Source organism: Prinia subflava, chromosome 2 (assembly GCF_021018805.1).
Source record: "Prinia subflava isolate CZ2003 ecotype Zambia chromosome 2, Cam_Psub_1.2, whole genome shotgun sequence".
Taxonomy (NCBI): domain Eukaryota; kingdom Metazoa; phylum Chordata; class Aves; order Passeriformes; family Cisticolidae; genus Prinia; species Prinia subflava.
The window spans coordinates 24,941,823-24,957,465 of record NC_086248.1 but is presented as its reverse complement, the minus strand read 5'-3'; the positions used below and the strand labels follow the sequence as shown (position 1 = coordinate 24,957,465).

Here is a 15,643-nt window from a genome sequence, read left to right as displayed (position 1 = left end):
TCTATTAAAATCTACTTACATGAAGCTTGGATCAAAAGAACATCTCACAGTTTTTATTGTGTTTGTTTGGGGTTTTTTGTTTATTTTTCTTTTTAGTTTTCATTTCCATGCATTACCCTGATCTGAAGTTGGAATGTTTTTGTTTCAGAATTGAACAGCAGTTTCAGAATGTTCTGGCCCTTTGGCACGAGTCACATGTAAACATGAAGAGTGTGGTGTCCTGGCATTACCTGACAAATGAAATTGAAGCTGTTCGAGCTGGCAATGTTGCTTCGGTGAGTGTCATGACTAGTAAGGGCTCTTAGCCATTTACTAGGAAGTCAGAGGGTGACTAAAACTGTGTGAGATCACAAACTGTTGCAAATAATATTTACAATACCAAAAACAACACTTTCCTACCTAATTTATCACTGTTACTGTTGGAAAAGAGGAATCTGAGATAATTCTTGAAGTGTCCGTACTTGTCCTTGCTATTGTTTGTTGCTGCATGGTATTAGATAGGAGAAATGAAGTCTGATGTAGGGTTGGCTTAACAGAGGCCATTCCTGATGTGAAAAATTGAAAAGGATTTTATGTTGAGTGTAAATTATCAACTGTGAAGTAGATTCCAGCTAAGGAACAGTGAGCTTTCAGAACCTCAATTCTTTAACTTTAGAATCTTAGTAATTGATCAGTATTGCTTTCTGATTAAAAGCATCCCAGGAACTGTGTGAGTGACACACCATTGCTGACTGTGTTCTGGGTCTATAATCTGTTGCAGATAAAGACAATGCTGCCAGGTGAACATCAGCAGGTTCTAAGCAATTTACAGTCCCGCTTTGATGATTTTGTGGAAGACAGCCAGGAGTCCAAAATCTTTACAAGCTCCGATACAGCACAGCTGGAAAGGGAAGTTAATGTTTGCAAGCAATACTATCAGGAGCTTCTCAAGTCTGCAGAAAGAGGTAAAACAGCTTAGAATAGTAGAAAGATGCCCTTATGAGAAAAATTTTGTTCTTGATCTTGAGATCTCTCTTATCATGCTGATATTGTTACTGCCTGTGTTCTTTTGAACTGAGTAATTTTTATAATGTGTGCAACTGCATTGTATAGAAGCTCTTAATTTTTTAAAACTTTGTCTATATTAAGCTATGTAAGAATACTGATGTGTTACATAACATACAAATCCTACAAAATATTTTACACCTAAGAATTTATTATGTGTATTACAGCTCACTGCTTAGTCCTGCTTTCTTCATTTTCAAATGCTGGAAAAACACCTTGATTACTTTATTGAGTTCCTAAGAGAATGTCCCAGGGTGTCCCAAACCAGGACACAGAATTAGAACTTTTTTTCACCCTGTAAGGCAAGGAAACTGTCTTAGCTATTTTCCTAGCTCCACAGGATGTCTATAGTTACTGCTCTCCTACCTCTAATTAACACTGTATTAATACAGTGAGAACAGAAGCTTGAAATAGCTCTTCTGATTTAGTGTTGAGTAGTTGATGACTTAAAGAAATACAGTAGTGCAAAGCTGATTACTTCATTAGCAAAGTTCACTAAACTTCAGGAAAGACATGATGCCCTGTGCAGCTGAAAGAGGATTTATGTCCCTGATACCACTGATTAAAAGAATCAGTCACTGAATTCAGCGATGTCATCACAGAGGTAATGCCTGTGCAGAAGCACAGAATCACAAAATTACTGATCACAGTAGTAATTTTTCATGTGTGGGAAGATGATTTAATAAAAAAAAATTAAGAGTTCATAAGATTTGCCTTCTAACCAAAATTTCAAAGGAAACTGATGACATTTTGGTCAGTCATGAAAATACCTGTAGAGCAATGACTTTAAAAAGTGTGAGAGGTTATGGTGAAAATGACATGATGGCTTTGCTGGCTAACATGTGCCTTAATTCGTTCAACAGAGGAGCAGGAAGAGTCTATTTACAATCTGTACATCTCTGAAGTCAGAAATATCAGACTACGACTGGAGAGTTGTGAGGAGCGGTTAATACGGCAGATCCGGACGCCGATGGAAAGGGATGATGTACATGAAAATGTGCTTAGGATTTCAGAGCAAGAGGTGAGCCTTTGAGAAAGTCTTTTACCTAGGAAAAGTTTTGTTTAAAAAACAAATATATCCCGACTTTTGAGTGTAAGCCAGGGTGGTTTGCAGTGTACTTTGAAAAGAGGAGTCAAGTATTTAGCTTGTGTTTGTGAGCAAAAAGATGCTGGTGAATGGCAACTCAGTTAATTTCCCTACTATGCATACATTTCTCTTCAATTTTTTTCAGCAGTGTCATCATCAAAGAAGCAGAGGAGGGCAGAGCTGTTCTCATAGAGATATGTAGAGTATATATCGGGTGATGTAGGATGAAAGCACTAACAATCACCTTCCATTTTACAGAAACTGAAGAAAGAGCTGGATCGACTAAAGGATGACTTGGGAGTCATCACAGATAAATGTGAACAGTTTTTCAGTCAAGCTGCTGGCTCACCTTCAGTCCCTACTCTGCGCTCTGAACTCAATGTTGTTATACAAAACATGAACCAAGTTTACTCCATGTCTTCCATTTTCATAGATAAGTATGTACATGTTTTAGTTTACAGTTTTCTCTTAGATTAGAACTGTTAGTATGAGTAATATTGATCAAAGAAAAGGGAGTTAGCATTTTAACATTGTGTAAAGGGGTACCCTGTGACATGACGTGTTGTGTTGATATTGATGGTTCAGTTAACAGGGAATCTGTTTTTCAGATTAAAAACTATAAATTTGGTGCTGACGAACACCCAAACAGCAGAATCATTAGTAAAGCACTACGAAACTAAGTTGTGTGAAGAAGAGGCAGTAACAGCTGATAAAAACAATATTGAAAATCTGATGGGTACATTAAAGGTAAGAGCTGGCTGGTGCCTTTTCAGGGGCAAGTCAAAAAAATTAGACAAAAGCTATCTGTCTTGTAACACCTGATTTCATTATGCTACACTCTATAGTGCATCAAACATTGGCTTGTATATTTAGTTTTAGGTGGTATTGGGATTGACATTTCAGAAAAAAAAAAAGCAGCTTTGGAGAATTAGGATTTGGATAGGTTGAAAGCATTTTGCAAAATGTCTTGAAGTATCTGAACTTGCAAAAGTGGCACTTATTAATGCTGCAGTAAGATTTTCTTTGCTCTTCAGAAGATAGCATATAATTAGGGTAACATAAACATGTATTTATGTTATGTAAATTTGACCACAATAACATTCTTGCTACTGCTTCATGGTACTAATCAGTGTTTCTTAGGAAGCTTGGCAGATATCTTTGAGAATGGAAAGACTGAAGTTCAGCACTTTTTGTTTGCTGTATATAACTCATTTTGGTATTACGAATTATGAGTAGTGCTTTTTTGCTAGATAGAATGATTGGCATCTGCCCAATAATTATTTTTGAAAGCTGTAGTTTAGATGGTGAGCGTGTTCATTTGATCTCTGTGTTTTGATCTATGTGTTGTGGGGATTGCTGTTACTTAGAATTATTTTGCAGTTTATTGCTTCAGACCCATTCTGGTGCTACCTGAGTACTTGAGCAAGCAGAAGTAAAATATTGATTCAATTGAATAATTTTTATTGATTCATTTATACAGCATACTTGAGCAAAATACTAATTTATAAAATAGTGTCATAATTTAGGAATTATTTACAACTTTTTTATCACCTACTAGCAATGGAGGTCTGAAGTAGATGAGAAAAGACAAACATTCCATGCCTTAGAGGATGAACTGCAGAAGGCAAAGATGATCAGTGATCAGATGTTTAAAATGCACAAGGAACGTGATCTTGACTTTGACTGGCATAAAGAAAAAGTCGATCAGTTGGCTGAGAGGTGGCAGAACGTTCATTCTCAAATTGAAAATAGGTTTGTATGACTTTTTATTATAATCTGTTCATGTTTTATACTGTTTTGGATTTTTTTTTTTTAATTTCTGAGGAAAAACACTCAGAAATGAATGTTAAAACAGGTCTGAATAGTTTTCTGAACTGTTTTTGGAATGTGCTGGGATGAAGATCTGTATTGTGCTGTTGACAACATTGCCTTACTTTTCCACTGGGAATATCTGTGACTGTTAAGCTCCAAAAGATGAACAAGATACAGAAACTTACTGATACACAGTGGAGATAAATTGTCTTTTTTCATTAAAAAAAACCCAAACCAGCAAAATGCCTGGCAGTCCTATGAAAATACCATCTGTTTCTCCAATTAGTTTGGTGGGCTAAACTGATGAGCTGATTCATCAGTTATGATTGGATTCACCTTAATTTGCTTTTAATTACTCAAGTGTTAAGTCTGAAAGTTCTTAGTTTCCATTGACTTCTGTGATAATTTTGATGCAGTAGCTTTTTGGTGAAGTGCCTTTTATTTTTTTAAATATCCAGTAGAGATAGTGCTCTAAATCCAGCCCTTTATTGTCAAGTTGATACTGAAAGATGTTGCTTGAATGCACATTCTTATGCAGATGTGGAGATACAGCAGAACACCTACCCATATTTCTGAAGGACACGTCCATACATGAAATTCCTGGACATGCTTTTTCTTCAGTCTCTACAGTCCTGTTTCCTGTATGTAAAGGAAGAAGAACTGTAGAGGCTTAAGGAAGAAGTATGGGCAAGTGTTGAGGAATTCTGCACTGTGCAGTCTGAACTTATTTCCTTTGAAATGTACTTTAGTTTGTCATTATAGGTAGCCTGAAAAAGAACATTGAAGATAGTGCTGTTGATGTAAAAGTTCACACAACAACCTGTCACATTTTTGTCCTCCTTTTCTAAAGGGTGAATATATATTCAGGTGCAATATTGAAGTTATTCACTTTTAATTAACTAGTTTAATTGTATCTGTTTAACATTGCTGGAAGTTAGAAAGAAGATGGGAAAAAGGTCACTCATTTAAAGCTGGCTGCAGAATAACTAGCTTAAATTCCACCTGTGATTTTTCATCAGTTGCTAGTGTGACATAAATGATTAAACGGTAGTTTTGTGAGGTACTGAAGAGTTCTTATTTCTCCAAGAGAGTAAGCATGAACCACATGCTCTCCTCCCAAGACTGCATCCTGAACAGAATATGCTGAAAAATGACTGCTAATACATAGTGGCTTCTGGTGTAAATAGGACAGATTGCAATAACTGTGACAGTACAGCTGTAAACAAGCTGCTTTCTGCAAATACTATCTCTGCTTCTTCCTATCAGCTTGACACTGATAATCATTATACAAAACGTATGTACAAATATTGGCTGCAGTTATCATGATCCTTTCTCTTTTTCATGGTTATTAGCTTTAAAATATACTTAAATATGAAACCTGAGCAAAAAAATTCCTTTGCTTGCTCTTTTTTAATCTCTTTTTGGCATTTTAAGAACAACACTAGAGCAATTCACAGTATTCATTCCAAGTCAAACTGTAAAACGTTGTTTAATTCTGTTTATTCTGCAGTGCTGAGTGGTCATATTTATATGATCTTTTAAGTAGAATCATAGAATATCCTGAGGTGGAAGGAACCCACAAGGATCATCAAGTCTAAGTCCTGGCTCTGCACAGAGCAACCACCAAAATCACACCATGATAACAAGTATAAGGATCATGAAAGAAAATGATCTTTCAGTATCTGCCTCAGTGTGGAAATGACTTTAAAGAAACACACAGGTCAAATACACGATTCAAAATTAGATGTACATATTCAATTACTTTTTGCATATTCACATATTTACAGTCTTTAGTTTTAGTGTAACTCCTGCTGTTTTGTGGGAGGCATGGAGAGTATGGTGAACCACTACTCCAGCATGGTACACTCCTTCTTGATTCATAGGTCTCATTTTAAATTCTCTCGCTTCCTATAACAGACTCAATTGCTGTAGCAGAGCCCTCCCTCTTTCTTGGGGTTTCCTGTGCTCACAGATTTTCAAGCAGATGAACACATTAATGAAAGATACAGGGAGTTTCTTGGGTAATAGGATCTCTCCTGGATGTTCTTTATGACAAATGGAAAGAGTTCATCAAGCTGGGAGCCCTAGCGTTTGAGGAGTGAATTTGCTGTTTAATTAGTGTTACTTTAGTATGTTTATACTGTGAACTGTGACAGAGCTAAGGCATTTGAAGCCTTTAAAGCTGTATTTACCTTAGTGTTGTAATTTTTGTCTTTATTAATTATCTTCTCTCCGTTGATCTCTCTTCTAAAATAAAATCAGGTTGCGTGACTTAGAAGGTATTAATAAATCTCTGAAGTATTATAAAGATACTTACAATTCTTTGGACACTTGGATTCAACAAGTGGAAGATACTCAGCGAAAGATTCAAGAAATACATCCTGAAAATAGCAAAGCATTGGCTAAGCAATTGAACCAACATAAGGTATGAAAGGGCTGTCATTGTGGCAAACCCCTGTGGTAAGCACTGACCAAAGAATTACAGTATCAGTGGTCTCAATCTTGTTTATTAATATGAGGGGCTTATATCCATCAACCCTTACTGTAAAACTCCAAGAAATCACCAGATTTTATGATTTTGTGTTTGTAGTGCAGCCATGAATATATCACCCAGTGACTGTTGTCACTGTTTTATAGACCAGATTGTTGGGTCCTCAAGTGTACAAGAACATCAGAACCTTAAAATTTTTGGGCTCGCCTTATGACCTAATTTCATATTCAGTGCTGCTTTTTTTATTTATGGATGTAGAAATATTTTCATAGAAGCAGAGCTAAACTCAACGTCTGTATCCTGCAAGAAGTAAATGCAGTATAAATAGACAGGATAATAAATTATATTTATGAAATTATATATTCCTGACTTCGTTAAAGTTCATTCACCAACTATTAACCTGGCATGTTTTTTCACTAATTCTCTACTGTAAATCTGATAAAGCTGAGGACATAGGCTTGAGCATAATTACTTGTACACATACGGATAGGAGGATATTAGATAAAGTAAATATTAATGAACCATCTATTTATGTTAGATAATGTAAGATAAAGTAGAAATGTTAATTATAATAGTAATAAAAATAACTTTTTAAGATGAAAATGTACATTCCTATTTGACAGATGCTGGTTTCTGAGATTGAAATGAAACAAAGCAAAATAGATGAATGCCAGAAGTATTCAGAACAATACTCAGCTGCTGTGAAGGTAACAATAACATTACACTTACAATACTATTTTTTGAGTGTCAGTATCATGTGTAATGACCATGATTTGTGTATTTTCTCTTGTACAGGACTATGAGTTGCAGACCATGACCTACAGAGCTATGGTTGACTCCCAACAAAAATCTCCAGTAAAGCGCCGAAGAATGCAAAGCTCATCAGACTTCATTATTCAAGAGGTAAACAGGTTTCTATAACAGGAAAATGTGAATTTTTGCTTAAAACAGAGTAAACACAAAAATTCGGGTTTGGATTTATTAATGATTAAATACAGTAATCCAAGAAAGATTGGTTTTTTTCTCAAGAGATACACAATATACTTGTTCCTTATGCTGCATTTTGGTAGCAAGACAGTATAATGCAGCTGATTAAAGAAGCCACCCAAATTATAAAAAACTGTATGAGAACTGTGCCTCAGTAAAACTGTTTAGAACTACCTCTGGACTGGATCTTGATCACAGTAAACAATAAGTGCATCTTGACCATAGTAAAACTTACCAGATCTGGACACTTTGATAGATTCTAGGGCAAATCAGCCTCATTTAGGTGAGGAAGATAAATTTGTCTCCCTGCTACCTGTTAGAGAGAGGAATAGTGATGAGCATGGGTTGCCTCTCTTGAAACCTTTTCTTACAGGGGGAAGAATCAAGTGACTGTGAAGTCAAAACATTGTCTTCAGTTTCTTCTTCTTACAGATAGATCCTTAGGATATATTTGTTCAAGTGCATTTTGTTGACAGCATTGAATTTTGGAATCAAAATTAGAACTTTGGATTCCACAATCATGATTTTGAAGTCAAAATCAGGATAGGTTCTAGAGCAGTGTCTATCACTTCTTTTAAGCTTAATGGGAGTATTTAAGACACTTACCCCCATCTTTATTTCTCTACAGTTCATGGACCTGCGGACTCGGTACACTGCCTTAGTGACCTTGATGACCCAATACATTAAGTTTGCAGGTGATTCTTTGAAAAGACTAGAAGAGGAAGAGGTAGGTCATTCTCTGACAGTCAACCAAGCAAAAAGAACATCTAGGCAAACAAAAAGCAATATACCTGTTGGAATTATTCACGAAGTTACCCACAGATGTGGAAAACTAAAATTCCTTATGCAGTGCACATTATACAGAAATGTAGCAGTGTTAGCACTGTTTATCATTCAGATCAGCAAAATCCTGTACCATCCATACATTTTACGAGTTCTTCCACCTTGAAAGATCATATGATTCCTTGAATTCTGATGAAGATGTAGCTTAAATTTAAATACTTATACTTTCAATTTTAATACCCTAGGGTTTGATCTCTTGGATAAAAGCAGACATTAAGGTGAAGGCAAACTCACTGCATATACCCTACATATATGTATTTTTAATATTCCATAGTATGCATTCTGGTCCACTTAACAACCTATAACCTTTCAACAGGGAGATGAGATGCCCTCTTAATTAATTTCTGAAGTTAGTTTGATCTGTTCAGTTATTTAATTCCTTCTGCCTTTCTACTGATTCCTTGGGGTCAAACAGCATTTTATTTATCTCTAGAGTTGGATCTTACTAGCAAGAGTAGGTTATTAAAATTAGGCAGACAATTACTCCAAATACATGCTTGCTGCAGAGCAAACCTTCCAAATAATTGAGAAAAAACCACCAAACTTCTAAATTTTTCATTTCTTTTGAAAATTATCTGTCAGAAAGAGATTATATAGTCCTTCTTCAAGGACTTCATTGTTTTAGTATAAACTGTATAAATTGGAGAACACTACCCTATTGGTATAAATTTTAATGTTATTATTAAAGAAAAAATCAGTTCTTAAATGAATATCATATAATTCTGGTGCTGATTTTGTCTTTATTGGCTTTTCTTGCTATTGAATACCTCTGAACCAACACTAACAACAGCATGTATCTTTGGGCATCATGAACTGGTGGAGCAAACTGATGGAAATATAGAATGTTTGTTGATAAATAGCCATTATAACTGAGGACTTAGTATGACTAATAATGATAATGGCATCAAGGATAAAAAGTCAGTCAAAGAACAAGGATCAAGAAATCTGTGAATGTTGATAGAACAAGTGGAATCTTTCAAAATGTGGAGTTTCAGTCTGCTCTGAGTCTCCAGGATGGCTTTTTTGGAAATCAAATACTCCCATCTTTCTTCCTTCTCTACCTTCTATCAGCCTTCTAAACCTTTGTTAGCTTCTTTGAGGATAACCTAATCAGGTTTCCAGTCTCAAAATAATATAATGGGTTTTTTTCTCTTTAATCAGGGTAGCAAATCAGAAAAAGAATAATCTTTTTCAAAAGAGGAATGAGGGTTTTTTTCTTCTGGGAAGAAAAATTCTTCACAGACCTCTGAAGTCTGTCTTTGTTCCAAGATTTTCTTTTATGCCAGTTTTTCTTCCTGTCAGTAATGGCATTAAGAAAACAGAGAATAAGGAAAAAATAAGATATTTTCCATCATATCTCAGTTTAATCCATGTGCTGTCATGCTCAGAGGTTTCTAGAAGAGAATCAACTCCAGCAACCTGTGAAGTCAGCTGAAGTCTTTCAACATTTGGGATGTAATGAAGATCTTGAATTGAGAGAAGAAAAGCAACCTAATGAAAGCATGATGGATGTGGAATATTTGCAAAACCAGAACTCTTCCAGTAAACCTGAATACACAGAAAATAAACTGGAAATAAATAGAAGAAAATTAAATGCAGATAGATATGATAAAATCAAAACTGATAGAATATTTAAGCAACTTCTAAATTTCAGTGATCAAGAAAGTAGCATTAGTGGCAACAGAGACAGTAAGCTACATACAGAGCAGGAGAGTTTAATGGGTTTTGGTCATCAAAGTAGAGAAGAAAAAAATGGCAGAAAAGATTGTTTTGTTTCATCTGAATTCTGTGTGAGCGTGGACAATGATCCTGGTGACATGTTAAATAAGCAAATTGCTAATGGACAGAGACTGAAAACAGAGGGGAAATCAAAGAAGTTGCCTGAAGTAGAAATGATACACAAAACCACAGGAGAAAAAAATTCAAGAAAGGCAGGGAGTGATATTTCAACAAAGGAAGACTGTGAGATGCAATCAGAAGGTGATTTTGTGCTAAAAACAATGAAAGCTGAAGTGACTCCAAAAACTGCAAAGCAGGCCCTGGGTATCAGCCCTTACAAACAGCAACATTTTTCACAGATAACTCATTTTCAGTGTCAGGATAAAGAGCATTGCTTTACAGAAAGCAAAAGCCATAATATTTTAAAATCTGAAGACAGAAAGTCTCAAGTGTGTGGTGAAAAAGGTGTTTCTCCTTCAGGTGCAACGGATGCAACATCTTTAGAGGAAGTTGCGTCCTCTTTCGGAGAGCTGGCAGTGCACAATGGAAGTGAAAAAACAAAGTTAAATTTGCAATCTATGAGCAATCCAGGTGTTTACTGGCATGTTAAAAGGAATACTGACAAACTGCAGAAAGCATCTCTGGATAAAGATTACTTCCTAGTAGAAAATGAAATCCTAGGAAAATCAAATTTAAATTCAAATAAAGCCAAGAATACAGAGCAAGAAATTTTGGCTGTTTCTTCAGGAAATATTTCAGAGAGTCACTGTGCAGCAAAAGTCTCTGAATCCTATCCATTAGATTTTCAAGTATCGCCAGTGCAGAATGATCAACATTTATGTACAGAATTGTTAGAAAATGCTGGTGATTTAAATGCAAATGTAGGTCTCTCAGGAATTTTTTCTGGAGGAGAGGGTTATTTTCCATTGTCAGAACATGAACTAGCAAAAAAGCTGTTAAGTCACTGTGGGAAAGTGAGTGTGAAGACAATACCACAGAGTAACACTAACAGTTTGGACAACATAAATAGAAATGGGAAGGAGCAGAGTGGAGAAGACAGGCTAGAACAGGGTCAGAAATGCAAAGATTTATTGCTAGTTTCAGAAGTAGACAGTAGAGAGGAGGGTAATTGCACAAAATTCCGTGCAAAAACCACTGAACTCCAGAAAACTTTCAGTGAAAAAGTAGGCATAAAGACCTCATTTGAGAAAAAAGAAAAGCAAAAAAAGAGAGACAAAGATAACGAAGAGAAAAGGAGCACAACTATTATTAAGGTACCAGAGTTTTTATGCAATGCAAATGAAAGATTTAATCCAAGAGTGATTCTAAATCAATGCAAATCAACATTTGAATCACAAAATATGTCAAGGTCAAGTGATTTAAGATTGATTAAACATAATTTAAACAATGAATATGATAATCATGTATCAATTACTGTGCATTTTGAGATGCTTAAGATTTTTAAGTTCTTAGAAATCAATTTTTATGTTTATTTTGTGTTGATATTTGCCATCCTTTTCTCCACCCAACTGATGCTCAGCATGTTGACTAGAAAAATGAGTTCTAAGAAGATACAGTTTGTTACTGTATCTATATTTTAGGTATTTTTAAAGCATAATACATTAGATTTTGTGTTTATGTGAGTATGAAAGATCTGATAACAAATCAATTTAAATACTTTGTTTCTATTGAGGACTGTTCAAGATTATAATACAGGGAAATACCGAAAGGAACTGAAGAAGCTGCCTTTGCATTAGCCTTTTAAGAAATGTCTCAGATATCATATGAAAAATCAAGTAAATCTGGTAAATTTTAAGTAACCCAATGGTTTCTTTGTTTGAAAACGTTGCTGTCATTACCCTTCATGCCCTGTTTGTATGATCATAGGAATATAGGGGTGTTCTTATTTCATGTTAGCTCACATTTGGTAACTTAGCACCACAGTAGTGCTAATGAAGACAAGGTACGTATAGTTTTGACCATATTATTACTGGTGTTTACATTTCTTGCTTAAAAGACTTGCTCTGGATCTGCCAATATATGGGGATTACCAGCCAACTGGGTTTCATTAGGGTTTTCCTAATTATCATGTTTACACTTCTGTGTCTACACTGCAGAACAGCTGTGCTCTTGCTCGTCCCCCAGCTGAGTCAGTGGGGGCACTGGGATTGGGGAGACACTATGGAACACAGATGTACAGGGGTTTGGATACTGCTTCTGTCTGGAACTGCTGCATCTTGGCTCTAAGATACTCTACTCTCTTTTCTTGGAGGGGATTTCCACACTTTTCTTGTGTCATGTGTTATTTTTCTTTTAAGCTTCTTTAAACTTTTAAGAAGCTTAAGTCCTTCTTCCAGTTCCTGCTGAACTGATGGAGAAATGGTAGGCCACTTTCTCCTTGGGAATTCTTGCATACTGTGTTTGGGTCATTGTTTGCTCTACCTATTTGTTTGGAGAGAAAGCCAAAGTGAGCTGTTTGGTGTTGCTTTCCTGCTAAGAGGCATCTGACTGAAGTGAGAGGCTTCAGGACTTCTTCGCTTTGTGGATGTCTTTGTCAAGGGTTTCACATTTGGCTAATGGTAACTTCCTGAAGCCTTCAAGAGAAGGTGATGGTGGTGGGAACTGCTCATCCTGCTTTCTGGACATACCATATATACATGAGTAAGTATTTTTCCCTTCTGCTTTTCTAAGAGCCTAATATGTTTCATATGCTCTATTACAAAAATTTCATTCCAACTTATTTTATTCTTTTACAGATTTTAAAGAATAAGGAAGCATCTGCACGTCAGGCATATTCAGATCTAATGGCACAGCAAAATAGCACAGCTGATGAGAATAAAAAACTCATGGGAAAGGTAAAAACACTTGAGGAGATGTTGGAGAATATGAAGAAACAAAAAATCCAAGTGGAACAGGAGCTCCCTAAAGTGAGAGAAGCTGCAGAAAAAGAGCGGAAGAAGCAGCAAAAGGACATGGAAGAGATCTGTCTGCAGAAGACCAAGGCTGAGCAAGAGGCAAAGCAGTGTCGTATAGATCTAGAAAGCATTGAGAGAGAGAAAGCAGATGCAGAGCAGGAGTTGGAGTGTGTAAGGCAGTTCATTTTTCAGGCAGAGACTCAAAGGAGTATACTGGAAGAAAACCTCCGTGCTTTTCAAAATCAAATAGAAGAAAGCACTTTTACCAGAAGAAATCTTGAAGAGCTTCTAAGAAGAAAAGATACTAATCTTCATGATTTAGAGAAACAAAAAAAAACCTTGATGCAGGAACTGAAGAAAAAAACAGATGGAGAAGAGAAACTTATGATGCTCATCAAGCAAATGAAAAAAGATCTTGACTTTAAAGGGAACCTATCAGAAATAAAGCTTCAAGAAAGAGAGACAACTGCATCCAGAAGGAAGGTTGTTGAAGGCACATATTCTGTAACTAGAGAAACCTCCCTGCCAACTTTCACAGCTGGGCAAGGCAGCCAGTGTAGGATTGATTCTGAAATTACAAGTTTCCAGAAGAAACTAGAAGCCAAAAAAGTAGAGGAGCTTAAGCAAAAGATAGATGAGTTGACCCTTGCTAACAAAAAAGCCGATAAAACTATTAAAGACTTGAAGTATGAACTGAATGAAATTGAGCTTCAAAAATCATCAACAGAAGAAAAGTCTCATTTATTAAAAGAAAAACTAGACAAAGTCAACAGTGAACTTAAAAGCCTAAAAATTAAGTTGGAGGAAAAAGACCAGGTAGAGCAGGGATATTTGCAACAGTTGAGAGAACTGGACAGGCAGTTACAGAGAACCACAGGTAAAGCTGAAGAGGTCATGCAAGAAAATATGGATCTTAAAAAACTTAAGATGAACTATCAGGAGGACCTGAAATCTGTTCAGCAAGAAAAGACACAGCTAAAAAGAGACATAGAGGAATTAACCAGATCACAGACAAAAACTGAAATCACTATCAAACATTTAAATTCACAAATCAGTTCCCTTCAAAAAGAGAAGCTGGCAGCTGAACACAGAACACAGTCATGCAAAGGAGAAGCAAATAATCTTCAAGACCAATATAAGAAAATTAAAGAAGAATTGCTTCAAAAAACAAAAGTAGAGAAAGAAAACCAGCGTGAAATTCAGATGCTGAAGAATGAATTAACCAAAAGCAGTCAGGTGTCAGAAACATTGAAACAACAGATAGAAGACCTTAATAAATGGAACACTGAAACAAAACTACTGATGAAGCAAATTCAATCCGAATCAGAGAAGATGGCTTTGGAAAAAGAAAATATTCAGAGGAAAAATGATGCATTGAAAGCCCTAGCAGATGGTTTCAAAGAACAGTTGCGTACAACAAATGAACAGTTGCACAAACAAACAATAATTGAGCAAGAATTTATATGTAAAATCAAAAGCCTAGAAGTTGATCTTGCAAAAACAAAAGACTTAGCTAGTGACTATAAACAAAAATGTGATAAACAGAATGCTTCCACCCTTAGCATTGACCGGGAGGTTAAAAATTTAAATGCTCAGATGAATGCTCTTACTGTGGAAAAGAGAATGAGTGAGCAAAAGATAGCATTACAACAAGCTCATATACAAGAACTAAGTAGCAAATTAAAAAAATTGCAGGATGAGCTCCATCAGAAGACTGTGGATGAACAGATGGCACGCAAGAAGATGATTCTGTTTCAGGAAGAATCCATTAAATTTAAACACTCTGCAGAGGAATTCAGGAAAAAAGTTGAAAAATTACTGGAATCCCATAGCATGACAGAAAAGGACATATCTGGTATAAAACTGGAATGTGTTGCTCTTCAGCAAGAAAAGCATATGGCCGAGGAAAATGTCATGTTGTACAAGAGGCAAATGGAAGATCTGCACGAAAGGCTTAAAAAATGTCATGAACAGCTACAGCAAGGGAAGCAGGCTGAAATGGACTATCACCAGAAGTGCAGGAAACTCGAGGAGGAATTGGAAGCACAGAAGCGCATGGTTGAGAGCTTGAAACAGAAGATGGATCTGCAGGTCAGGGAGAGTGAACACAGGTTTCTTTCATTTCAGAATGAAGTTCAGCAAAATAATAAGCTCCAAGACTCTGGTTTTAAATTGAGCTGTGAGAGAAGAGGGAATGATTTCAATTACCTGAGTGAGACTGCAGCTAAAGAATTTGAACAGCTTCCTCCACGTACAAAACCAAGCTCACCTTTGTTAAGGCAGAAACAGGAAAGATCAGGTTTTAAATCTGATCAAATAGAAGAAAATACATTGTACGTGAGTGCTGATGATACAGTACCAAGAGAGGTGCAGTTTCAGATGTCAAGCATAAACCAATCATTAGAAGATTCGAGTTCCCAGTCTTTTACGGAGTTTGTTTCGCAGATGAGTACACAGTTCCAGATAACTTTTGATAAGGCAAGCCAAGTCTCTGGAACATCTGAAAGGGACACACTGAGAAACAGGAACCTACACAGTTCCAGACAAACCATTAGACACGGAGAAGACACAAAACATGAATTAGGAGTGGTAAAACTGCATCCCTTGGAGGTACACACTACATTTTGTGGGGGTTTGCCTTCCTAACGGTGCCTTTTCCTAGTCCATTTGGTTCGTTTGTTTTGGATATGCTTTATTACTATTCTGTTTAATATTTCTTATGTTCCTACCTTGGTGAAGGGAGCC

The 15,643-nt window shown here is 36.1% G+C and overlaps 1 protein-coding gene across 5 annotated transcripts in view; it reads left to right on the top strand.

Annotated features, from left to right (window-relative positions):
* DST (dystonin) overlaps nt 1-15,643 on the top strand; it is a 293,083-nt gene that overhangs the window by 157,851 nt on the left and 119,589 nt on the right. For 3 of the 5 annotated variants that reach the window (XM_063389398.1, XM_063389401.1, XM_063389400.1), the window contains 10 exons: nt 149-275; nt 761-944; nt 1,908-2,065; nt 2,390-2,568; nt 2,740-2,878; nt 3,690-3,883; nt 6,206-6,368; nt 7,058-7,141; nt 7,230-7,337; nt 8,050-8,148. In XM_063389398.1, the coding sequence (XP_063245468.1) occupies nt 149-275; nt 761-944; nt 1,908-2,065; nt 2,390-2,568; nt 2,740-2,878; nt 3,690-3,883; nt 6,206-6,368; nt 7,058-7,141; nt 7,230-7,337; nt 8,050-8,148 (1,435 nt within the window). Of the gene's footprint in view, nt 1-148; nt 276-760; nt 945-1,907; nt 2,066-2,389; nt 2,569-2,739; nt 2,879-3,689; nt 3,884-6,205; nt 6,369-7,057; nt 7,142-7,229; nt 7,338-8,049; nt 8,149-9,652; nt 11,258-12,739; nt 15,509-15,643 lie in introns of all 5 variants that reach the window. The other 2 variants (XM_063389397.1, XM_063389402.1) reach the window with 2 other exon arrangements.